Consider the following 24,620-nt stretch of genomic DNA (forward strand, 5'->3'; position numbering starts at 1 on the left):
TCACTCCCCACTCCGCCTCCCCTCCGCCCAGGGCCTCGCCCTGCCCCCGCCGGCGGCCTGAGCGCACCCCGCGCAGGGCGGGGCTAGTGTAGACGCGGCTCCGCTGCCCGCTGGCCCGGCACTTGGCACGGGGGGGGGCGGGGTCCCGGGGGCTCAGCTCCCTCCCCGCCCTGAAGCCGCCCGCGCCCGGCCGCCCGCCCCGCCCCCAGGAACTGGCCCCGCCCCCTTGCCGCCCCGCCCACGTGGCTCCCGCCTGGCGCTGGTCCTTTAAATGATGCAATCGGCCGCAATCCTGGCTCCGCCCCCTCCGGCGGCTTCGGTCCCCATTGGCCGGGTTGCCGCGGGGCCAGATGCCGACGTGCTCCGCCATCGACGCTCAGGGCCGCCCTCGCCGCTGATTGGTGGCGCCCCCCGCAGCGCCCGCCTCCTGCTCGCTGACTGGGCGGCGCGGGCCCCGCCCCCTCGCCGGGCGGGGCAGCGGCGGCAGCATGGCGGCGGGGCCGGACGCGCTGAGCCTCTTCGCGGCCATCGGCCTGAGCGAGCCCAAGGCTCGCGAGACCCTGAAGAACGAGGCGCTGAGCGCGCTGCTCCGGGAAGCCGTGACCCAGGTGACCTCTGACCCCGCCCGAGCTATGCCTGACCCCTGACCCCTGACCCCTGTGCTGGCCGGGACCCCCGGGCCACGCGAACCCTGACCTCCGACCCTCTCGCTACCCTTCCTCTAACCCGTCCCTAGCGCCTCCCTGAACGGTGCCTGACCTCTGACCCCGGCCATGACCCTCTGCCCACACAGGCCGCGACCTTTGCCCTCTAACCTGATCCCTGCCCCAGGCTCCTCCCGGAGCTGTGCCTGACCTCTGACCCCTGTGCCTTCTGGCAGTTGTGCCCTTCCTTTGACCCTTGACCCCTGCCTTCTGACCCCTGCATCCTCTGATCCTGCCCCTGTGCCTTTCACCTTAACCTCTGACCCCTGCACTCTGTCCCTTGACCCCTGCCCTGCACCCCTGGCCCCCACCGTGACCCCTGCCCTTTGGCTTGAACACAGCCCTTCCCCCTCCTTGCCAGGCCCCCCTTTCTGCAGCCAGTTTCCTAGCCCTGCCCCTGCTGTGCGCCCTCTGTCCCTTCCTCTTACCCCCTGCTGCCCCAGCAGCAACGCGCCCTCCGCCGGCAGGGGCAGCTCTGGAGAGCGCCCACCGGTCCCCAACGCACCCCTGGTGTCTGCAGCCTCTGCACCCCCGACGTCCCTGGGAGCTGGGCCTGCTAACGCCTGGGCTGATGTGGCCCAGGATGCGTGTGGCTCACGGTAAGGGTCAGGGCCTGGCTGCGGGTTGCAGACGCAGGGTGGAATCGTTACCATCCGAGACACTGTGCGCAGAACCAGAGAAGAGTTTTCCTCAAACTAACCGAGTTGGCAACTTCCTTGCACTCTTCCTCTGCCTTCCCCTCCCGCTGCTCTAGCGCGCCCCAGGATGAGGGCACAATAGCGTAGGGTGCATGCACTCTTTGTGGCCCAGCCGTGTTCCTCTCTCGAAACATCCACCAACCCGTTATCTTTGACAGCTGAGCCCGGCTCTGGGTGTGTGAAACCCAAGCCCTGCAGCGCTGGGAACATGCAAGTGACTGCATTGGCTTCTCATTGCCCGCACAGGGAGACTGGCTGGCGCACACAGAGCATAACCAGGGAGCTGGATTTGTATCGTTTGTGTGTTTTAGCACTGTAAGATGTGGTCAGTGACCCGACTGTTTACCACACAGCCTTTGTTGCATCCGATGAAGTGAGCTGTAGCTTATGCTCAAATAAATTTGTTAGTCTCTAAGGTGCCACAAGTCCTTCTTTACTTTTTGCAGATACAGACTAACACGGCTGCTCCTCTGATACGTAGCCTTTGTATCTGGATGTGCCCCTTTCAGGGAGGTTGTGTCAGCTTCAGTTCACAGAATGCTTCTGTAACTGCCATAGCTGAATGCCGAAACTAGTGCTTCTCCCTAGTGTGTGACAGGACCCCTAGGCGTGGGGGTGGGTTTATGGGAGGGAGAGGGTGGGCTTGTAGTGTTCAGATGTTTGATTTTACAGTGGGATTCTTTGCAACAAGCAGAAACCGAAAGTAACTCCTACCCGTACAAATCAGATGCCATTTAAACTCAGCACTTCCTGGATAGCTCTGTCTGGGAGTCCTTGTGCTGCTGAAAGCAGGGCTTGGATAGTACATTTTTAATGGTCACGTGGCCTGCTTACCTAGCTGTGACCCTCAAACCACAGCGGGAGCACAGCCCCAGAGCCCCACCAAGGCATGGCTGAGTTTGAGCTCTCTCCTCTCTCACCACCCTCCCTAAGACAAGGAGAGGGGTTTGCCCCGGCTGCCCCACTCCTCCCCACTGGCCTGGTTTTCACTCTCTTCCTTCCCCACCCACCACACTAACTTCACAGACTTTTTCCCTTTGGGTTTCTCAGAGGAAACATCCCTGCCCCTTCCATGCCAGGGTCCTGCTCGACTCCCTTTTCATGCTGGCTCAGGCCTGGTCTACACCCAAAAGTCAGGGTGACCTAGTGTTGCTCAGGGGCATGAAAAATTCAACCCTGAGCACTGTAGTTAAGCTGACCTAAGCCCTGGTGTAGACACTGCTAGGCTGATTGAATAATTCTCTTGTCGACCTCGCTGCCCCCTCTCGATGGGTGGGTTTACTACAGCCACGGAAAAGCCCCATCTGTTGCCGGAGAGAGAGTCCATGCCCCAGCAGTGTAGCCCTGGCAGCAGTGGTAGTGAAGAGATAGTGTCGCTCTAACTATGTCCTTCCTTCCTGGTCTTTAGGCACAAGGAATCCTGGGCCCAACTGTTGACAAGGCAACTGGTACCCTCTTGTACAATGTGGCTTCCCGGCTTAAGGACCAAAAGCGTCTTCGTTTCCTTGTGGGCTGCATCACCAGCAGGAAGATCCTCACAGACTTGCAGCTCAGTGGTATGATACGGGAGGCAGGCAGCTAGATGTGCTCCCCTGCCTTCCCATGTACAGCGTGGGCTCTGCTGACCCAGCCTTGGCCTGAGATCTAGCAGCTCAGCTTCGAAATCCCTGCTCCCTCTTCCGGCCAGGCTGTGGCATGCTCTGTGCATGCAAAGTGCTAACCCCAGCTCCCTTTGCTGAGGCTGAGTCTCACCCCCTTGTGCCTACAGTTCAGTCTGTGGGGGTGATTCCCAGTGTAAATCTGACGTTTCAGCCCCTGCCCAGCAGGAGAGTGTGTGTTCCCTCCCGAGCCTCAGGCTTTCCCTACCTCATCTGCCAAGTGGTCTAACCACAGCTTAGCCTGGTCACTCCAGGCACAGGCGTCTGGGGGTCAGCACAGGCTCCTCTGTGGTGGTCTCTGCCCGCCCCTGGCAGTCAGACCCCGAGGCTGCTTCCTTTTGGTGCTGCTTGTCTGCGGCTGCATTAACAAGGAGGAGCTTTTCCTCGTGGATTGGTCTCCCCAGGGAAGGGAGGAGAGCACCTGTCACGCAGGGCCTTTAAACAGGGCTGGACAAAGACCTGAGAAACACGCTGCAAGGAGCATCCTGCTCTGGTCTCTGGGTGGGAATAAGGAGCCCCAACAAGTCTTGTTGCCTTGGATCCCAACCTCTTCCGCGTCCTTGTACAGCGAGCTGTGTGAGCTGCTTGCTGCAGGGTTCAGATGAGGGTGGGAGTGCAGGGCCCATATTCTGGTGGCTCTAGCCCCAGTGTGCATAGTGGGAGGGTCCCCCTGGACCAACACATCCCGTGTCTCAGCTGAGCAAGCGTGCTGCAGTGAGCCTGCAGAGCGGACCCCAGGACCTAGCGGCACATGGGAGAGCTTGGCAAAGCCACGAGCCCCCTTAGAGTTCAGGAAGTGGCCCGGGTTTGTACCAGGATCAGATCTGGAGGCAATGTGACAAGTCCAAGGCAGCAGCTAGGGAATCTGGTACCGGGGGGGTGGAGCAGGAGCCAGTTGGCCGATGTCCTGCCTTTCCTTCCACTCTGCCTGGTCCAGGCTTGTACTGTGAGAGCTGGGCACCTCGCCCTGCTGGGCAACATGAGCCTGAAGCCCCAGGAAGGGGGCCAGCTGCCGCTGCCTGGGTGCAGGCCATGTGTCTGTGAGGCCCTTGTGGACAAGCAGGGACCCCTATGGGTCTGGAGCCTGGGTGAAGCAGCCCACGGCGCTGCATGGAAATGCCCCCTGCCTGAGCTGCCTGTTTGCCTCCCCCAGCTGCCCTGGAGTATGTGCGGAGCCACCCGCTGGACCCCATCGACATGGCAGACTTCGAGCACGAGTGTGGCGTGGGGGTGGTGGTGACCCCCGAGCAGATAGAGGAGGCCGTGAGTGCAAGGGCCAGGGGTGGGGTGGGGACGAGCTGGTGGGTCCCGGAGTTGCTGGGCCGCGTGGAGCGGTGGAAGGGCAGCCCATGGCTTGGGGAGCCAGGAGGCCGTGTTAATGGCATCCCAGGAGGCGCTTCCTGGTGGGCTGTGGGTGGGGTCCCTGCTCCGAGCAGGGGTGGGGGGGCTGGCAGGAGGCCATTCCTGTTAGCAGGCTGCTCTCGGGGCCTGGGAGAGAACGCTCCTGTTTCAGGACTCGCCGCTGGTCCTCCTTTGCTCCTGAGGCTGACGCCAGCCTGAGACCGGAGGTACCCGGTGTCCGCTGTGCTTGCAGGGCTGCTGGGGCTCTGTGCCAGCGAGAGTGGATGGCTGGGGGTCCGGGCGAGCTCTGCAGGGACTGCAAGGCAGTCCCGGGGCACAGAGCAGATAGTGCCCATTGCTGTCCATGTCAGAGCCCCGCCAGTGAGGAAGGGGCCAGCCCTGCGGACAGGCCCAGGCTGGCCTGTAGCCCTTCCTGCCTGGGCCTCTCTCTAGAGGAGATGAGGGGCCCTTGCTGCGGTGGGAGCTCCCTGCCAGCATGGCCGTACCGGTAGCTCCCTTGTGTGTCTGAGCCCAGCCCGTCTGGCCCGTGCCGGTTCCAGCCCCTCCTTTCCCGTCGCCGATCTCATTCCCTTAGGGAGTTTGTCAGGGCACCAGTTACAAGTGAGTCTCTGCTCTGCTGCCCTGCAGCCTGTGTTCCCCGCCCATTCCTGCCCGGCTCACCACTTGGATTCTCCTGCTCGCTCTAGGTGGAGGCGGCCATTAACAAGCACCGAGCTGAGCTGCTGTCGGAGCGGTACCGCTTTAACATGGGGCTGCTGATGGGTGAGTCTGCAGCTCAGGCGGGCCGGGGGCTGGGTCTCCGGGGGGTGACCTGTGTGTGGTTCTCCATGGCATAGATCAAGAGGTACCTTCCCCTTCCCCCCCAGCATGTCCCTTGGCTCTGTTCCCTCCCCCTGGCCTGGGCTCACTCCTTGTGCTTCTTACAGATCAGGTGCAGCATCCCTGTGCCCATCTCCTCTGTACCTGCTCGCCTCTGTGCCTCCTCTTCTGATCCCCCTCCCAGAGCACCCTGCTTTCCCAGCATCCTTCTGGAACTACCCCACTGCTCCCCATGCCTGCCCCTCATCTGCCAGATTCCTGGGGGCTGGAACAGGGCTGTGAGCACTGCTCTGGGAGCTAAGCCGCAGCGTGTGCTCTGCTGCTGCCCTGGTGACTCGCTGGCTATGAGGGTGGCAGGCACCCGAGAGCCACAGCCAGAGCACCCGCAGGGCCAGGTTCAGCCACAGCTTGTTGGCCATGAGCCTGTAGAACAATTCTGGAGCTGAGCTGGTGGTGGCTGTGTCTTGGACTAGGGGCATGAGCAGGGCAGGGCCTGGGAATCGGCCGGCGGGATCTGACCCTGTGCTGGTTGCCTCTGTCCCTCCTGACCCTCAGGCTGGCTGGGCTGGCAGGATCTGGTTTGAAGGCTAGCTCCCTGGTGGTGCTGTCGTGTGTGCCCCTTGTCTAGAGGATTCCCTTGGCAATGCTTCTGAGAGCCTGTGATGCAGCAGGGAGCGGGGAGTGTTGACCTGGGGCAGTGTTGACCTGGGAACGTGGCAGGGGAGTTTCACTGGGGATGGGATACCTGAGAGCCTGTAACCTGAGCCGGGAGGGGGGTTGGGGCCAGGTGACACCTTTGCCAGGGAAACTGGACAATGGCTGGAGGAGGAGCTGGGGGGAGGCTGGTTGGGATGCTGGAGGGTTTTTCTTTCAGTTTGGAATGGGCTAGGGAAGAGGGGAGAGCCCCAGAGTGGGGGGTCTACGGTCTCTATCTCCCAGAAGGACCTACCAAGGGGTCCTGTTCATGCCTACAAGCTCTGGTCTGGACTGTGTTCCTGTCGTCTCTAATAAACCTGCTCTTCTACTGGCCAGCCGAGAGTCACGGTGAATGTGAATCGCAAGAAAGAAGGGTACAGGACCCTGACTCCCCCACACTTCATGACAGAGCCATGTGGCTGCGAGCAGGGCTCCTACCCTGGCACTGGGCTGCCTGCCCAACTGGGCACTCTGTTGGGCTGCATTGCGGAGATTCCCTGGTCTGTGGGTCTGGCTCTTGCAGTGATGTGTGTTGCGCCATCGAGGGCAGAGGTGGCCCACGCTGGCGCGTTATCTGGAGTCCCCCCTCCTGGTCTCCTTGTGTGTGTGACTAAAACCATTCCTGGCTCACTGCCTTGGCTCCGGGCCCCTTCTAGTGCTCACACCCCTGCAAACAGGAACTTGTTTGAAGCAAAGTCAGAGAGTTTAAGGCCAGAAGGGACCACGAGATCATCCTGTCTGAGTTCCTGTCTAGGACAGGCCGCCCGCCCCGCTCAGCCCCCGCACGCTGAACCCAACAACCGGACGGAAAGCCAATACAGGGCTGGCAGTTTCTTGGGAAAAAGTAATGTAGGGCAGGGCGCTGCCACATACCAGCCTAAACTCGCTTGAACCTGGGAAAAGAACCGCATCAGTGTCCAGGAAGCAAAGAACGGATCTTTTCAATCTTCGCATACATCCATTCGCACCTGAGGAACAGGCTCTGCCTAGCCACTGCATCACAGTTGGTCTTCTGATGGGGCCTTGCACAGCCAGATGGACCTGGACTGGCAACCTGCAGCTCGCCACGCCCCTGATCGCCCCCTGCCTGCAGCTCGCCACGCCTCTGATCGCCTCCCGCCCCCCGCCTGCAGCTCGCCACGCCTCTGATCGCCTCCTGCCCCCTGCCTGCAGCTCGCCACGCCTCTGATCGCCTCCCGCTCCCCGCCTGCAGCTCGCCACGCCTCTGATCGCCTCCCGCTCCCCGCCTGCAGCTCGCCACGCCTCTGATCGCCTCCCGCTCCCCGCCTGCAGCTCGCCACGCCTCTGATCGCCTCCCGCCCCCCGCCTGCAGCTCGCCACGCCTCTGATCGCCTCCCGCCCCCCGCCTGCAGCTCGCCACGCCCCTGATCGCCTCCCGCCCCCCGCCTGCAGCTCGCCACGCCCCTGATCGCCTCCCGCTCCCAGCCTGCAGCTCGCCATGCCCCTGATCGCCTCCCGCCCCCCGCCTGCAGCTCGCCACGCCCCTGATCGCCTCCCGCTTCCCACTTCCCGCCTGCAGTTCTGCGTTATCGGCCTTTTCATGCAATTAAATGGGTTTGTTTCGATAATATTGAAATGAGTCACGAGATGTGTAACTTCCTTCAGAAAACACTGACCCAAAACATACACGGGCGTTGGGCTGCTCAATGCTACAATTACACAGCGTGGTGCTTCGCCTGCTGCACTTTTACTTTTTATTTGTACAGCCCTAAATTAATCCCCGACTGCGGTCTTGTGAGTGTGGAATAAGAGGAGGCGCAGTGGCTACGAGACAGTTTTTAATAGAAAATGCCTTAAACTGGGATTAACTAGGTTTCCTGGGGCTGTAAAACCATGATTTCACCCGGTAAAAGTCACCTCTGGTACATTGCTGCCGAGGGCCCCAATGCCTGAGGCCCCCCGTGGCTGGGAAATGATTCAGTGACCTGCACCGCAGGCCACAGAGGAAGTCAAAATCCCCCAAGGTCACTGCCCCCTGCCCTGCAGGAGACTCCTTCCCCACGCCCTGCGGTGCTTGGTTAGCCCCTGAGCAGGTGAGCGAGAGCCAGCCGCCCAGCACTGCGAGGGAGGCTGCTCGGTGCCCCTCAGGGTCCTGGCCCTGCCCAGTGCCCCGTCTTCTCAGAGACGATGTCCTCCTTCCTTGCGGCTCCTGAGCCAGCTGGGCAAATGTACGCCTGTCGCCCACCAGCTGTGTGTGTTGCTAGCCGGGCTGGGAGCTGCCACGCAGGACGGGCCGTTCGCAGCACTGACGGTGCTGGCTGCTGTGCAGACGTCTCAGCGCAGCCCCTGCCTGGGAGAGCTGCCCGGCCCCTGCCACGAGCGGGTGTGCAGCGGGGAAGCCCAGCAGTACGAGATCCCTCCAGGGTGGCCTGCTGACACAAGGGAGCTCTGCGAAAACATCCCTGCCATGGCTAACCTCTGGCGAGCCGCCCTGGGGGCAGCGGCCCTGGGAGCTCCAGTGTAGACGGGGCCCAGTGTTGTGCATGCCAGCGCTCTGCAGAGCTGTGGACTATGTGGCAGTTAAAGGCCCGGCAGCCTGTTGTCTCAGGGCTGCTGGTGCTTGGCTCCCAGCCGGGGCCCTGCTGCACCCGGTGGCTTTGGGGCTTGTCCAGACTGGCAGCAGAGAGGCTGCTGGAATCTGCCCTTGGCCAGCGGCTGGTGGCCTGAGTGAGGCTGCGGCCCTGACTCAAGGGGAAGGTGCCGTTGCTTGTCCCAGGGGGATCGCTGAGCTGGGGCCTGCCAGCCTGTCTCTTGCCCACACCCGTCCCTTTGTGCTCACTTGCAGGCGAGGCGCGCAGCAGTCTGAGGTGGGCGGATGGCAAGAGCATTAAGAACGAAGTGGACCTGCAGGTAGGTGTGGCTGTGCGGGCTGCCTTTGAGCCCAGCGGGCGACGGGACCTGGCTTCTGAACGCAGCGCTGGCCCCCAGGAGCCCTGCGCCTGGCTTGTGTCCCACGCGGGAAGTGCCTGGGAGCAGGCCCGTGGCCCAGGCAGGGCAGTGGAGGGATGGTCCTGCTGGCCCTGCCGAGGAGAGGGACCACTGAGATGGGGGGGCTGGTGGGGGAGTGACTTAGCTCAGACTCCTGCCCCCCCTCCCCTTGTGCAGCCCTGTTCAGGCCCCACTCCCCTCTCCTGCAGGTGCTGCACTTGTTGGGCCCAAAGACAGAAGCTGACCTGGAAAAGAAACAGAAGGTACCGTGTGAGCAGGAGGGGTGCCCCGAGCCTGGCTTGCTGGGGGTGTGCCCTGGGCTATGGGGGAGGGGCTAGGCAGTTGGTGGTGCCCTGGGCTATGGGGGGGCAGGGCTGGGCGGTTGGCGGTGCTATGGGGGGTGGGACTGGGTAGTTGGTGGTGTCCTGGGCTATGGAGAGAGGGGCTGGGCGGTTGGCAGTGCTATGGGGGGCAGGGTTGTTGGCAGTGCCCTGGGCTATGGGGGCACGTATAGGTCACTGGAGCTGAAGGGGGCTGGAGCCCTTCCCCAGCGCTGCCTGGCCAGGGCCCTGGGCTCATTCTGACTGCGGGAAGCAGCGTGGCGGGAGACGTGGCCCCTGGGGAGGAGGCTGGGCTTTGCGGGGCCGGTGCGCAGTGTCCAGTCTCCGCTGCGGGGGCCGGGCTGGCTGGGCTCAGGGCCCCAGGGAGCGCTGAAGGCTGCTCCCCTTCTGTCCCTGCAGGCTGGGAAGGCCAAGCCGGCCGAGGTGGAGAGGCAGCAGAAGGCAGTGGAGGAGAATGGTGAGCTTGCTGTGCGGGTCTGGCTGGGCAGGGTCTGGGGGCTCCCCGCATCCTCGTCTGCGCCCTCATGGGTAGCCACTGAGCTGGGGGCCAGAAACAGCCCGCGGCTGGGCCTGCTGCACTGGGGCTGGGGAAGGTGCCGCCCGGAGAGCCCTGGCCTGGGCTGTTCCATGTGCCCCAGAGAAGATGCGGGGGGGGGGGGGGGGGGGGTGGACTGTGAGGACAGGATGCCACTTAGTGCCCGGCCCCCCGAGCGGCCCAGTCCCTGGCCACACTGCTTGGTCCTGGTGAACTGCATTTCAGTGTGCCCTCCCTTGCCCCCGGGCCTGGGACAGCTCCTCCTGGGTCATGGGGATGCCCCCCACCTACCACCCCCCGGCCCGGGCCTGGGACAACTCCTCCTGGGTCGTGGGGCTGCCCCCCACCTCCACCTCCCCCCAGGCCTCAGGGAGCCCTGAGGCCGATTGCCAGGCCAGCCCCTCTCTGGAGCGCTAACCGCGCACACAGCGTCCTGTGGCTGTGGGGCTCATGTGCCTGCCCCACCCCTGGAGTGTCAGTGGCCTTCATCCTAGGAGCCGGGACGACCCTGCTGGTGGATTGGCACCCTGCCTTCAGCTGGGAGCTGGCGTCCTGGGCTGGGCCCTGATTCCTGCTGCCCAGCGCCCCCCGCCCTCTGGTTCTGGCCGCTCCTGCTGTCGATGGGGGGGCAGAGGGGACCGAGGCCTATCCCCACTAGCTCCATGGTCCTTGCTGCATGGCCGACAGCGCTCCGGCTCCATTCCCTCTCTTCTGTGCGGGTCTCGGCTCTCGGGAAGGGAAGGGAAGAACGGGGCTGGGAATCGGCCTGGGCTGGCAGGGCAGTGCTGCTGGGCCGGCCTGGGCGGGCGCCCTTGGGGAAGGGCCTTGGGCCGGGCGGCACCGGAGGTCTGCGAGCGAGGGGCGGGGTCCCTGGGGCAGAGGCTAACACACTTCGCCCCCCTGCTCCCACAGGAGGAGTGACCCTGGAGACAAAGTCGCTGATGGAGCAGCTGAGGGGAGAAGCCCTCAAATTCCACAAGCCAGGTGAGTGCGGCCTGCCTGCTCTGGGCTCCTGGGGCCTCGGCCTGGCAGGCTCAGCGCGGGCAGGCCCGGGGGTACTCAGGGGCTCCAGACGGGAGGGTCCGTCCCACGCTGGCTGGGCAAGGTCGGGCCCTGCTGTTAGTCCTGCCCCAGGTGTTCTGGAGGCTGTGCTGGGGGTGCCCAGTCTGAGCCTGGCTTCCCCGGGGGCTGGGCAGTGGTGCTGGCTGGGGCACTGGAGCCTCCTGCCCCAGCCTAGCTCCGGTGCCCCAGCTGGGCAGCCCAGCTGTGGAGCCCTGGGGCAGTTGCTGGGGCGCACCAGGCTGTGTCCCTTCCCACCACAGGAGGGTGCAGCCTGCAGCCAGCAGGGTCCATTAGCAGAGGGGCAAGTGTGTGGAGTCCCATGCTTCCCTCCCTGCCGGGGGCTCGTGCCCAGCACCAGGGCAGGGGCCTCCCCTCTCTCTGACTGGGGCACTGCGCCCCAGCCCTCCCCCCTCCCCATGCTCACAGCTCCCTGCTCCCCCAGGTGAGAACTACAAGACAGAAGGCTACGTGATCACGCCCCACACCATGGCCCTGATGAAACAGCACCTGGAGATCACCGGCGGGCAGGTGGGTCAGGGTCTTCTCCCAGCCCCCCTTCATCCTGCGTGAGGCAGGGGCTCTGCAGTGTGTGTGACTTGCCTGCTCCTGTCACTCACTAACCACAGTAACGAGTGCTGTCCACCTACTCATTAACTCCCTCAATGGGCCTCAGAAGCCATTAGGCCACAGGGGGAAACTGAGGCATGGGTAGGAGAAGTTTGGTGGCAAGGTCAGCAGAAGAGCTGAGGGACAGACCCCTCCAGACCCTCCTTTGGCCGGCTTCATGAGGAAGGGGCGTCAGACACCCCAGAGATTCTCCTTCCGGCTGTTGGCACAGGTCAGAGCCCAGAGCGGGGCTGAGCACAGCTTGGAGGGGGGGAGAGCCCAGGGGCACCGCCCTGCCCTGTCACTGCTGGGAGCCAGTTTCTCTCTGTCTCTAGGCCCTTCTCGCTCCATCACTAGAGCCCACTGTCCCCAGGGGCTGGAGGCTGCCAGGGCTGTGGGCCAAGTCCCGTGGGGGTGGGGCGGGGGTCTGGGTGCCTGCGAGGGACATGAGGCTGGCGCCTTTTCACCTCGCGTGGCCTGGCCCGGGGCCAGTAACGCTCCGGACACTGACCTAGTGGGTCTGGGAACTCCTCTCCCCTCAGGTGAGGACGCGGTTCCCTCCGGAGCCCAACGGCATCCTGCACATCGGCCACGCTAAAGCCATCAACTTCAACTTCGGCTACGCCAAGGTGAGCTCCCCCATCCCCTCTGAGCCAGCCGCACCCCCCGGGGCACCTGGCTACGCCAGGGTGAGCCCACCCATCCCCTCCGAGCCAGCTGCACCCCCCGGGACCCCGTGGCTATGCCAAGGTGAGCCCCCCATCCCACGCCCCGAAGCCAGCTGTACCCCCCGAGGCCCCCCAGCTATGCCAAGGTGAGCCATACCCCTCCCCCCCAAGCCAGCCGCACCCCCCGGGACCCCCTGGCTACGCCAAGGTGAGCTTCTGCCTTGACCCCTGGGACAGATGCGTCCTCCCAGCTCCCCCATGGCGCAGAGCCACTGCACTTTGCTGACAGGCCCCTGCCAGTGACACCCAGTCTGAGCTCAGCCCAGCACTCTCACGCCCGACCCCCACACGGGGCCGGCTCCCGGAAGCTGCTGGAGAGAAGGGCGGGGGTTTGGAGACAAGCCACATGCTAAAGGCCTTGAGCCCCATCAGCACCCAGAGCTGCCCTGCCCCATTGCCAGATCCAGGCCCCTGGCCTGTTCTGGCCCTGCCCTCTCCCCAGCGTGATGGGCGATGGGGCTGGCGGGTGTGGGCGGGGCTGCGGGCATGGGGGGTGCTGGGCGCTGGCAGGGTGCTGGGCGCGGGGGCTGGCGGGTGTGGGTGGGGCTGCAGGCAAGGGGGGTGGCGGGCGCTGGCAGGGGGGTGAGCGCAGGGACGGTGGGTGTGGGCGGGGCTGCAGGCACAGGGGGCTGCTGGGTGCTGGCAGGGTGGTGAGCGCAGGGACGGTGGGTGTGGGCGGGGCTGCAGGCACAGGGGGCTGGTGGGTGCTGGCAGGGTGGTGGGCGCGGGGGCTGGCGAGTGTGGGCGGGGGTGGCAGGCGCCGGCAGGGTGGTGGGGGCGGGGCTGCGGGCGGGGGGGCTGGTGGGGGTGGGCGGGGCTGCAGGCTGGGGGGTGGGGGCGCCAGCAGGCTGGTGGGGGTGGTGGGCGCTGGCAGGGTGCTGGGCGCGGGGGGTGGCGGCCACAGGGGGTGCCAGGCATGGGGGGTGGCGGGCGCTGGCAGGGGGGTGAGCGCAGGGACGGTGGGTGTGGGCGGGGCTGCAGGCACAGGGGGCTGGTGGGTGCTGGCAGGGTGGTGAGTGCAGGGACGGTGGGTGTGGGCGGGGCTGCAGGCACAGGGGGCTGGTGGGTGCTGGCAGGGTGGTGGGCGCGGGGGCTGGCGAGTGTGGGCGGGGGTGGCAGGCGCCGGCAGGGTGGTGGGGGCGGGGCTGCGGGCGGGGGAGGCTGGTGGGGGGGGGCGGGGCTGCAGGCTGGGGGGTGGGGGCGCCAGCAGGCTGGAGGGGGTGGTGGGCGCTGGCAGGGTGCTGGGCGCGGGGGGTGGCGGCCACAGGGGGTGCCGGGCGTGGGGTTAACCAGGCCGTGTCCCCTTTCAGGCCAACGGGGGCGTGTGCTTCCTGCGGTACGACGACACCAACCCCGAGAAGGAGGAGGAGAAGTACTTCACCGCCATCCGGGAGATGGTGGAGTGGCTGGGTACGGGGCCTGGGGGAAAGTGGAGGGGGTTGGCTGGGGTGGGGGCAGGGGGGCAGAATGGCTGGGTTCCAGGCACGGGGGACGGGAATAGCTGGATACAAGGGGTGGGGGCAGTGGCTGGGGAGGTAGCGGGAGTGGGGGATGAGGGAGGCAGAGCAGGAACCGCTGGGGTGAGGAATGGGGGGGATGACTAGGAGGTTGTGGGGGGAGCAGCTGGGGTGGAGAGGGGACCAGCCGGGTACCCAAGGGAGATGCCAGAGCTCCCGCAGCTGCTGCTGGGTGAACAGAACCTGCTGCCTTTGCCCAGGGGGTGAGGTGGGGGGCACTGGCCTGGCCCCTCCCTATTTCAGTCAGCTGCCTCCCGGAAGGTCCCTGCATGCTGCCAATGGGGGGCAGGGAGTGACGGGGGCCATGCTCTGGAACTGCTCCCCATGAAGCCAGGCAGGACTCTGGGGAAGTCTCCTCTCTGGGAGCAGCCTGTCTGCAGGACACACAGCTCACCCGGCTTCCACCTTCCTGGGTCTGACCTCGGAGCCTTCAGCCTCCTCTGCCCCTCTGTACGCTTCCCACAGCGAGTCTGCCCGGGTGGGGTCCTGGGCAGCCAGAGAGTCCTGCCCCCCAACTCCGCATCAGACATGACTCTCCGCCAGCCAGTAAAACAGAAGGTTTATTAGTCGACGGGAACACAGCGTAGAACAGAGCTCGTTAGCACAGAAATCAGTGACTTTCAGCCAAGTTCATCTTGGGAGTCCTGGGCCAGGCGGCCTGGATTCCCCCCTTCCTGCCCCCCCACCCAGACTGCCAGCCTCCAGCCACCTGACCTCCAAACCCCCCCCCCCCCCCGCCCATTGCTGCTCCCCCTTCTCTTTGTCTTTCTTCACCTGGTCACATCCCCCTCCAGGGTCTCAGGTTACGATGGGCATCGGCCATCGCCTAAGTGCAGGCAGCCGGAGCCACCTCACCTGCCCCCGGGGGTCTCGGAAAAGTCACACACCCCTGTCTCCATCGCCGAGGTATTGATGCAGCACACAGGGAAACTGAGGCACATACAGTATTCATGCAAAACTGTAAGATTCACATACATGATAACAAGAAAATCCCCATTTCGTCACACGGGGCAGCCCCCCGGCACTGGGGCAGAGCGGGGGTGAGGCTGGTGCTCCGAGTGGGGGCAGGGAGGGAGAGAAGGAGGGAGGCACTCACTCATGGGCTCGCTCTGCCCGTAGGCTACAAGCCACATGCTGTGACACATGCCTCAGACTACTTCGACCAGCTGTATGCGTGGGCCATGGAGCTCATCCAGCGGTGAGTGTGCGGGGCACGTGGGGGCCCATGGGACAGGCTTTGCACGGGGGGGTGGAGCCCTTCTGAGGGGCAGGGTGTGCCTGGCTGCTGTGGGGACAGTACGGAGCCTGATGGGGCTCCCTGCGAGCAGCCTGGTCCCCCTGGGCTCCCTGCCAGTGCCAGGCCGGCGGGCCCCGTGCTGAGCAGTCACTCGGCCATGTCCCCGCTGGGCGTGTGTGGGGCGGGTGTGACGTCTCTCTCCTCCCCAGGGGCCACGCCTACGTCTGCCATCAGAGGGTAGAAGAAATCAAAGGCCACAACCCTCCGCCCTCCCCATGGCGGGATCGGCCCGTGGAAGAGTCACTCCTCCTCTTCCAGGTATATGGGCCTTGCAAAGGGACTCAGCGCCCCGCTCTGGGAGCTCAGCTCAGCCCCCTCGGTGATTTCTTTCCCTGGGCTGGGTGCTCGCACGGCCCCCTCGGCAACCCCCCCGCCACCGCTGGGCGCTTGCCCCACCCCCTTGGCGACCTCCTCCCCCCCGCTGGGTGCCTGCTTGGGCCCCACCCCCCGCTGGGCACTTGCCCTTCCCCGCCCCCTCGGCACCCCCTGCTAGGAGTCCCTCCTGCCCCCTGCCCGCCCCCACAGCGCCACCTGTGTGCAGAGGCTGCAGGCTGTGGCTGATGGTCCCCGCTGGTTTCTCCCGGCTGTCGCTGCAGGGGATGAAGAAGGGGAAGTTTGAGGAGGGGGAGGCCACGCTGCGAATGAAGCTGGTGATGGAGGACGGGAAGCTGGACCCTGTCGCCTACCGCATCAAATACACGCCACACCACCGAACCGGGGACAGATGGTATGCTGGTCCCCGCCCGCCCGCCGGGCTCTGCCCTTTGGCCCGACCCCACCGGAGAGGGGCTGGGACCAGGGTGGCAGGGGCCTGGCTTCCCCGGAGATGCAAGGACCTGCCTAGAGCAGTGCAGGGGACCTGGATGCAGGGGCGGTGACTGGTGCCGGCGAGGGGCTGGTGTCTCAGGGTGAGGGGGGGAGTGGGCGCCGGCGAGGGGCTGGTGTCTCGGGGTGAGGGGGGGAGTGGGCGCCAGCGAGGGGCTGGTGTCTCGGGGTGAGGGCGGGAGTGGGCGCCAGCGAGGGGCTGGTGTCTTGGGGGGGGGGGAGCGGGTGCCGGCGAGGGGCTGGTGTCTCGGGGTGAGGGGGGGAGTGGGCGCCGGCGAGGGGCTGGTGTCTCGGGGGGGTGGGAGCGGGCGCCGGCGAGGGGCCGCGTGTCCTGCCCTCAGGCCCTGCCTTGCATTTCAGGTGCATCTACCCCACGTACGACTACACCCACTGTCTGTGCGACTCCGTTGAGCACATCACCCACTCGCTCTGCACCAAGGAGTTCCAGGCCCGGTGAGGCGGGGCTGGCGGGCTGTGGGTCCGCTGTGGTTGTGGGGGCAGTGCCTACGGCTGTGGGGAGCTCAGCACAGCTGGGGCTGAGCCCAGCTGGCAGGGGGGCAGCGGTGTGAACGGCAGGGCATGGGGGGATGTGGGGGGGCCGGGCAGGGGGTGAGCGGCAGGGCCTGGAGGGGGTGGAGGGGCCGGGCAGGGGGTGAGTAGCAGAGTTGGGGAGCAGTGGCAGGCAGGGGGTGAGCGGCAGAGCCTGGGGGGGGGGCGGTGGCGGGCAGGGGGTGAGCGGTAGAGCCTGTGGGGGGGGCGGTGGCAGGCAGGGGGTGAGCGGCAGGGCCTAGGGGGGCGGTGGCGGCAGGCAGGGGGTGAGCGGCAGGGCCTAGGGGGGCAGTGGCGGGCAGGGGGGTGAGCGGCAGGGCCGGGGGGGGCGATGGCGGGCAGGGGGTGAGCAGCAGGGCCTAGGGGGGCGGTGGCGGCAGGCAGGGGGTGAGCGGCAGGGCCTAGGGGGGCGGTGGCGGGCAGGGGGGTGAGCGGCAGGGCCGGGGGGGGGTGGCGGCAGGCAGGGGGTGAGCGGCAGGGCCTAGGGGGGCGGTGGCGGGCAGGGGGTGAGCGGCAGGGCCTAGAAGGGCGGTGGCGGGCAGGGGGTGAGCGGCAGGGCTGGGGGGGGGCGGTGGCGGGCAGGGGGTGAGCGGCAGGGCCTAGGGGGGCGGTGGCGGGCAGGGGGGTGAGCGGCAGGGCCGGGGGGGGGTGGCGGCAGGCAGGGGGTGAGCGGCAGGGCCTAGGGGGGCGGTGGCGGGCAGGGGGGTGAGCGGCAGGGCCGGGGGGGGGCGATGGCGGGCAGGGGGTGAGCAGCAGGGCCTAGGGGGGCGGTGGCAGCAGGCAGGGGGTGAGCGGCAGGGCCTAGGGGGGCGGTGGCGGGCAGGGGGGTGAGCGGCAGGGCCGGGGGGGGGTGGCGGCAGGCAGGGGGTGAGCGGCAGGGCCTAGGGGGGCGGTGGCGGGCAGGGGGTGAGCGGCAGGGCCTAGAAGGGCGGTGGCGGGCAGGGGGTGAGCGGCAGGGCCTAGAAGGGCGGTGGCGGGCAGGGGGTGAGCGGCAGAGCCTGGGGGGGCGGTGGCGGGCAGGGGGTGAGCGGCAGAGCCTGGGGGGGCGGTGGCGAGCAGGGGGGTGAGCGGCAGGGCCGGGGGGGGGGTGGTGGCGGGCAGGGGGTGAGCGGCAGGGCCGGGGGGGGGGTGGTGGCGGGCAGGGGGTGAGCGGCAGAGCCTGGGGGGCGGTGGCGGGCCGGGGGTGAGCGGCAGAGCCTGGGGGGGCGGTGGCGGGCCGGGGGTGAGCGGCAGAGCCTGGGGGGGCGGTGGCGGGCAGGGGGGTGAGCGGCAGGGCCGGGGGGGGCGGGGGCGGGCAGGGGGTGAGCGGCAGGGCCTAGGGGGGCGGTGGCGGGCAGGGGGTGAGCGGCAGAGCCTGGGGGGGCGGTGGCGGGCAGGGGGTGAGCGGCAGGGCCGGGGGGCGGGCGGTGGCGGGCAGGGGGTGAGCGGCAGGGCCGGGGGGGGGCGGTGGCGGGCAGGGCGGTGGCGGGCAGGGGGTGAGCGGCAGAGCCTGGGGGGGCGGTGGCGGGCAGGGGGTGAGCGGCAGAGCCTGGGGGGGCGGCAGGGCTGGGGGGGAGGTGGGGGGCGAGGCGAGGCGTGACCAGCTGCGTGGCTCCCCCAGGCGCTCCTCCTACTTCTGGCTGTGCAATGCGCTGGGCGTGTACTGCCCCGTGCAGTGGGAGTACGGGCGCCTCAACCTGCTCTACACCGTGGTCTCCAAGAGGAAGATCATCCGGCTGGTGGAGGCGGGCGCCGTCAGGTGAGGGCTGCGCGGGCTGCTGGGGGGCGGGCGGGGGCTGGCTCCACGCCGCACCCTGCTGGTCACGGCTGGCGTTGCCGTTTCAGGGACTGGGACGACCCGCGGCTCTTCACGCTGACGGCCCTGCGCCGGCGAGGTTTCCCCCCCGAGGCCATCAACAACTTCTGTGCGCGGGTAGGTGCCCTGGGGCGGGGGGAGCGGGGGCTGGCCGCCCCTCCTGGGCGGGAGCTGAGCGCAGCCTGTCCCCGCAGGTGGGGGTGACGGTGGCGCAGACGACGATGGAGCCCCACCTGCTGGAGGCCTGCGTGCGGGAGGTGCTGAACGAGTGTGCCCCCCGGGCCATGGCTGTACTGGAGCCCCTCCGAGTCACCATCACCAACTTCCCCACCGAGAAGGTGAGGCTGGCGCGTGGGAGGGGCGCCTGGGGGGGCTGGCCCAGGCCTGCTGCTCTGGGGGGCTGGTAGGCCAGGCGCTCTCCTGGCTCCAGGCCTGGGGTGCAAAGGGGCCCAGCATGGTCCCCTGCTGGCGCTGACCTGCTTGCTTCCCCTCCAGGCCCTGGAAGTTCTCGTGCCCAACTTCCCAGCCGACGAGACCAAGGGCTTCCACAAAGTCCCTTTCCAGGCCACCATCTACATCGAGCACAGCGACTTCAGGGAGGTGAGCAGGGGCAGGGGGCACCTGCATTGCCCTGGCTCCAGGGCACGGACCCACTCCTCCCTGTGGGGAATGGGGCGTGGGGGGATGGGCACTGGGAGCTGGGGTCCAAGCAGGGAGCCGGGCTGGGCTGGTCAGTCGAGGCCCCTGCAAGCTGCCGAACGGGAGTGCCCAGCCGGAGCTCGGCTACGGGGGGGGGTGGGCCGGGGCTGGAGCTCGGCTGACGGGGGGGGCCGGGCCGGGGCCGGAGCTCAGGTAACACGGGCCGGGCCAGGGCCGGAGCTCGGCTACGGGGGGGGGGCGGGCCGGGGCTGGAGCTCGGCTGACGGGGGGGGCCGGGCCGGGGCCGGAGCTCAGGTAACACGGGCCGGGCCAGGGCCGGAGCTCGGCTGACGGGGGGGGCCGGGCCGGGGCCGGAGCTCAGGTAACACGGGCCGGGCCAGGGCCGGAGCTCGGCTACGGGGGGGGGGCGGGCCGGGGCTGGAGCTCGGCTGACGGGGGGGGCCGGGCCGGGGCCGGAGCTCAGGTAACACGGGCCGGGCCAGGGCCGGAGCTCGGCTACGGGGGGGGCGGGCCGGGGCCGGAGCTCGGCTGACGGGGGGGGCCGGGCCGGGGCCGGAGCTCAGGTAACACGGGCCGGGCCGGGGCCGGAGCTCGGCTGACGGGGGTGGGGCCGGGCCGGGGCCAGAGCTCGGCTGACGGGGGGGGGGGGGGCCGGGCCGGGGCCGGAGCTCGGCTGACGGGGGGGGGGGCCGGGCCGGGGCCGGAGCTCAGCTGACGGGGGGGGCCGGGCCGGGGCCAGAGCTCAGGTAACACGGGCCGGGCCGGGGCCGGAGCTCGGCTGACGGGGGGGGCAGGGCCGGGGCTGGAGCTCGGCTGACGGGGGGGGCCGGGCCGGGGCCAGAGCTCAGGTAACACGGGCCGGGCTCTCCCCTTGCAGGTGATGGACAAAGGCTACAAGCGGCTGGCACCCGGCCAGCCAGTGGGGCTGAGACACGCCGGCTACATCATTGCTGTCCAGAACGTCATCAAGGTGGGCTGGGGCCAGCACGGCCACTGCCTGGGGTCGCCTGCGGTTACACTGATGTGCCAGGGGGCTGCCTGGTGCGACCTGCCTCGTCACCACCAGGGGGCGTGCCTCCCGGATCACTGTCAGCTACCTGTCCAGCAGTGAGCAGAGGGTGGGGGAGCCAGGACGCCCGGGTTCCGGGGGCGGGGCAGGGGAGCCCGGACTCCTGGGTTGTGAGGAGGGTGGGGTGGGGGGAGCCAGGACGCCTGGGTTCCGAGGCGGGCTCGGCTGTCACTGGGCCTTGCTGCTTTGTGGCGCGGCCTCCCCTGCAATAAGGAGGCCGGAGCTCGCCAGGCGCAGCTGCTCTCCTGGAGCCGCGGGAAGCTCTGCAGAGGGGCGGGAGCTGGCACAGGCGGGCGGGAGCTGGCACAGGCAGCCGGTGGCCTTGGCTGTCCAGCCCCCAGCCGCTCGGCACGCAGCAGAGCCCCCTTCTCCTCATGCTGGCTGTGTGGTGGCCAGCGGGCCGGAGACCATGGGGCCCCCCGGTGGGGCGTTGGCCCCTGACGCTCCTCTTTCTCCTTGCTCAGGATGCTGGCGGGCAGGTGATGGAGCTGGAGGTGACGTGCACCAAGTCGAACTCTGTGGAGAAGCCCAAAGCCTTCATCCACTGGGTGTCGGATCCGCTGGTCTGCGAGGTGCGGCTCTACGAGCAGCTGTGAGTACGGGGGGCGCTGGCTCTGGGCTGTCTCAGAGCGGTGGGGGCGGGAGCCCCAGCCCTGCTGTACGTGTGGAGCCACGTGCTGGGCGCAGCTAACGCCACCCAGCTTCACCTAGTGGGTGAGCCCGGAGCTGCCCCTTCAGCAGCTTTCCTGCTCTCACCAGCTGGCCTGGCAGCCGCAGGCAACTCTGTGCCAGCCCCTGCCTGCTGGGAAACACACCAGCCGCCAGCCCCACATGCCCAGAGATCTCTGCGCTTCCCAGGCTGCTGCGGGGGGAGGGCTGCAGCCCTGGTGGCCACTGCTGGGGCTGCTACGTCAGTGGGCTCGCCTGGCTCAGCAGAGGGTGGCTGGAGGGTTGGCACAGGGTAAGACCCTGCTAGGCTGAGCAGCTGGTCACCGCAGGGGGCTGGGGAAGGATTTCAGGGATTCCAGCCCAGGGACTTGGTCCTGCTTCGAGCAGGGGGTTGGACTAGATGACCTTCTGGGGTCCCTTCCAACCCTGATATTCTATGATTCTATGACTCCTGCCCGCAGGGTCCCCCGCCCCACCCCGCCAGCCTGGGGACTCCTGCCTGCGGGGCCCCCACTTCGGCCCTGACTGGCCCTGTCTTATTTGCAGGTTCTTGCACAAAAACCCCGAGGACCCTGCAGAGGTGCCAGCTGGATTCCTGAGTGACCTCAACCCCGTGAGTGCTGGCAGGTGCTGCGGGCTCGTCTCCAACGGGCTAGGCCTCGCTACTGTGACAGGGTTACTCGCTAGCTGCCCTGAGCACAGCCCTGCGGCCAGGCCACTGCCGTGGTTTCCCTCCTCTGGCTAGGGGCCTCTCTGGCTGGGAGTGCAGGGCCATCAGCTTGGGGCCTTGCCGGGGGACTCCTGGAGTGGGAGGGTCTGAGCACGACCTGCCAGCTGCCAGGACAGGTTCCACCCAGCCTGGGAGTGAGGAGAGCACCCCTCTCCAGGGGGCCATTGGCACAGGGGATACGGACACCCCCCCAGTTCTCTGCACTCCCGCAGCTCAGGGCTAGGGACAGGGAGAGTGAGAGATACCAAGCTGAGGAGCCAGGGAGCCTGCCCTGCGGACCCCCCCAGGTCTCCCTTCCCTCTGCCGCTGGTCATGAGTCATAGACTTTTAAGGTCGGAAGGGACCATTACGATCGTCTCGTCTGACCTCCTGCACAACGCAGGCCACAGAATCTCACCCACCCACTCCTGTAACAAACCCCTCACCTATGTCTGAGCTATTGAAGTCCTCAAATCGTGGTTTAAAGACTTCAAGGCGCAGAGAATCCTCCAGCAAGTGACCCGAGCCCCACGCTGCAGAGGAAGGCGAAAAACCTCCAGGGCCTCTGCCAGTCTGCCCTGGAGGAAAATTCCTTCCTGACCCCGAATATGGTGATCAGCTGAACCCTGAGCATATGGGCAAGACTTACCAGCCAGGCACCCAGGAAAGAATTCTCTGTAGTAACTCAGATCCCACCCCATCTAACATCCCATCACAGGCCATTGGGCATATTTACCACTAATAGTCCAAGATCAATTAACTGCCAAAACTAGGCTATCCTATCATACCATCCCTTCCATAAATTTATCAAGCTTAGTCTTGAAGCCAGATAGGTCTTTTGCCCCCACTGCTTCCCTTGGAAGGCTGTTCCAGAACTTCACTCCTCTGATGGTTAGAAACCGTCGTCTAATTTCAAGTCTGAACTTCCTGATGGCCAGTTTATATCCATTTGTTCTTGTGTCCACATTGGTACTGAGCTTAAATAATTCCTCTCCTGCTGCTGGGCTCTCCCCTGCCACTCCACTTGGAAGGCCCTGGCTGTTGGGTGAGCCGCGTGCCAGGAGCCCAGCCGCTGAGCAGTGCCGCTCTCCCCTGGCTGTTGGGTGAGCCGGGGGCCCAGCCGCTGAGCAGTGCCCCTCTCCCCTGGCTGTTGGGTGAGCCGGGGGCCCAGCCGCTGAGCAGTGCCCCTCTCCCCTGGCTGTTGGGTGAGCCGGGGGCCCAGCCGCTGAGCAGTGCCCCTCTCCCCTGGCTGTTGGGTGAGCCGGGGGCCCAGCCGCTGAGCAGTGCCGCTCTCCCCTGACTGTTGGGTGAGCCGGGGGCCCAGCCGCTGAGCAGTGCCGCTCTCCCCTGGCTGTTGGGTGAGCCGGGGGCCCAGCCGCTGAGCAGTGCCCCTCTCCCCTGGCTGTTGGGTGAGCCGGGGGCCCAGCCGCTGAGCAGTGCCCCTCTCCCCTGGCTGTTGGGTGAGCCGGGGGCCCAGCCGCTGAGCAGTGCCGCTCTCCCCTGGCTGTTGGGTGAGCCGGGGGCCCAGCCGCTGAGCAGTGCCGCTCTCCCCTGGCTGTTGGGTGAGCCGGGGGCCCAGCCGCTGAGCAGTGCCGCTCTCCCCTGGCTGTTGGGTGAGCCGGGGGCCCAGCCGCTGAGCAGTGCCCCTCTCCCCTGGCTGTTGGGTGAGCCGGGGGCCCAGCCGCTGAGCAGTGCCGCCCTCCCCTGGCTGTTGGGTGAGCCGGGGGCCCAGCCGCTGAGCAGTGCCGCTCTCCCCTGGCTGTTGGGTGAGCTGGGGGCCCAGCCGCTGAGCAGTGCCGCTCTCCCCTGGCTGTTGGGTGAGCCGGGGGCCCAGCCGCTGAGCAGTGCCCCTCTCCCCTGGCTGTTGGGTGAGCCAGGGGCCCAGCCGCTGAGCAGTGCCGCCCTCCCCTGGCTGTTGGGTGAGCCAGGGGCCCAGCCGCTGAGCAGTGCCCCTCTCCCCTGGCTGTTGGGTGAGCCGGGGGCCCAGCCGCTGAGCAGTGCCCCTCTCCCCTGGCTGTTGGGTGAGCCGGGGGCCCAGCCGCTGAGCAGTGCCCCTCTCCCCTGGCTGTTGGGTGAGCCGCGTGCCAGGAGCCCAGCGGCTGAGCAGTGCCGCTCTCCCCTGGCTGTTGGGTGAGCCGGGGGCCCAGCGGCTGAGCAGTGCCCCTCTCCTCTGGCTGTTGGGTGAGCCGGGGGCCCAGCGGCTGAGCAGTGCCCCTCTCCTCTGGCTGTTGGGTGAGCCGCGTGCCAGGAGCCCAGCGGCTGAGCAGTGCCGCTCTCCCCTGGCTGTTGAGTGAGCTGGGGGCCCAGCGGCTGAGCAGTGCCCCTCTCCCCTGGCTGTTGAGTGAGCTGAGGGCCCAGCGGCTGAGCAGTGCCCCTCTCCCCTGGCTGTTGGGTGAGCCAGGGGCCCAGCCGCTGAGCAGTGCCGCTCTCCGCAGGACTCGCTGCGCGTGATGGACAGCGCCCTGGCTGACAGATCCATCCGCTCCGCCAAGCCCTTTGACAAGTTCCAGTTTGAGCGGCTGGGCTACTTCTCGGTGGATCCCGACAGCACGGAGGGGAAGGTGAGTCCTTGGGGTCTCTGTTGCTCGGCTCTTGGGCGCTGGGCCGGCTGGCGTCCCCGCCCCGGGGCCTCCCAGGCTCACTCAGTGCCTCTCCCTCTCCTCCCACAGATGGTGTTAAACAGGACGGTGATGCTGAAGGAGGACCCTGGCAAGGTGTGAAGGAGCCACTGCTGCTGCCTTGCTGGCTCTGGCTGTGCCCAGGCCCGTCCTAGGAGCGCCTGGTCCCTCTGGGCATGGGGAGAGCGCGACCCATGAACAAAGGGCCTGGCACATGCACGAGGGCCACAGCTGCCTTAACACGAGCCCCGCGGGGCTGGCACATGTCGCCGCAATAAACGAGCACTGGAGCCGCCTTCCCGCCTGCGTCACTGGGATGGGGTGGGGACCCAAAGGCCTCTGTGCTGGAGGCTCCCCCAACCTTGCTGCCCCCCAGGCCTGACCATGGGGAGGAGCCTCAGGCTGGCCCTGCTGGGGGAGCTGCCCCTCCCTCCTGCCCCACCATGCCAGGCTGTGCTGAGCTTTATGGGCTGGAATCCTGCCCCTCTCCTGGCTGCAGGGTAACCCCCAGCCCCCAACAGCTCGTGGGCTAAGGCACCACCTGCCTTCCTACTGCCTGTCCCTCACACCAGCAAGAGGGGACGGCCAGGCCTTGGGCCTCCTTCTGGGGCAGCGTTTCCCTGGGTGGGGTGCAGGGGGTCCTGGCCCCTTTCTCTGGGGGAAGTGGGCTGCAGGGGGGGGCTGTATGATGGGTGCTGCCCCTTCTGGGGTTGGGGTGCTGTAGTCGGCAGGGGTTGTGTGGGTGAGGCTCTCT

General features: G+C 67.3%; 1 protein-coding gene across 3 annotated transcripts; it reads left to right on the forward strand.

Moving 5' to 3' along the window:
- Window positions 1-333: 333 nt before the first annotated feature.
- Window positions 334-24,161, forward strand: QARS1 (glutaminyl-tRNA synthetase 1). 3 transcript variants are annotated; one of them, XM_037905093.2, is made up of 24 exons: window positions 334-608; window positions 2,811-2,958; window positions 4,214-4,323; window positions 5,109-5,184; window positions 8,744-8,808; window positions 9,096-9,149; window positions 9,627-9,684; window positions 10,675-10,746; window positions 11,267-11,352; window positions 11,973-12,059; window positions 13,469-13,568; window positions 14,795-14,873; window positions 15,122-15,230; window positions 15,569-15,699; window positions 16,158-16,250; window positions 17,947-18,084; window positions 18,171-18,258; window positions 18,336-18,479; window positions 18,637-18,741; window positions 19,679-19,771; window positions 20,335-20,462; window positions 21,086-21,152; window positions 23,684-23,809; window positions 23,918-24,161. In XM_037905093.2, exons 1-24 carry the CDS (start codon window positions 489-491, stop codon window positions 23,966-23,968), a joined length of 2,328 nt encoding a protein of 775 aa, XP_037761021.1. In that variant the 5' UTR covers window positions 334-488; the 3' UTR covers window positions 23,969-24,161. The 3 variants fall into 3 exon arrangements, with proteins under 3 accessions (XP_037761021.1, XP_043407950.1, XP_043407951.1); XM_043552015.1 differs by lacking the exons at window positions 23,684-23,809; window positions 23,918-24,161 and adding an exon at window positions 22,249-22,563 and having other exon boundaries at window positions 449-608; XM_043552016.1 differs by lacking the exons at window positions 334-608; window positions 23,684-23,809; window positions 23,918-24,161 and adding exons at window positions 1,063-1,303; window positions 22,249-22,563.
- Window positions 24,162-24,620: the final 459 nt, after the last annotated feature.

Source organism: Chelonia mydas, chromosome 7, assembly GCF_015237465.2.
Source record: "Chelonia mydas isolate rCheMyd1 chromosome 7, rCheMyd1.pri.v2, whole genome shotgun sequence".
Taxonomy (NCBI): Eukaryota; Metazoa; Chordata; order Testudines; family Cheloniidae; genus Chelonia; species Chelonia mydas.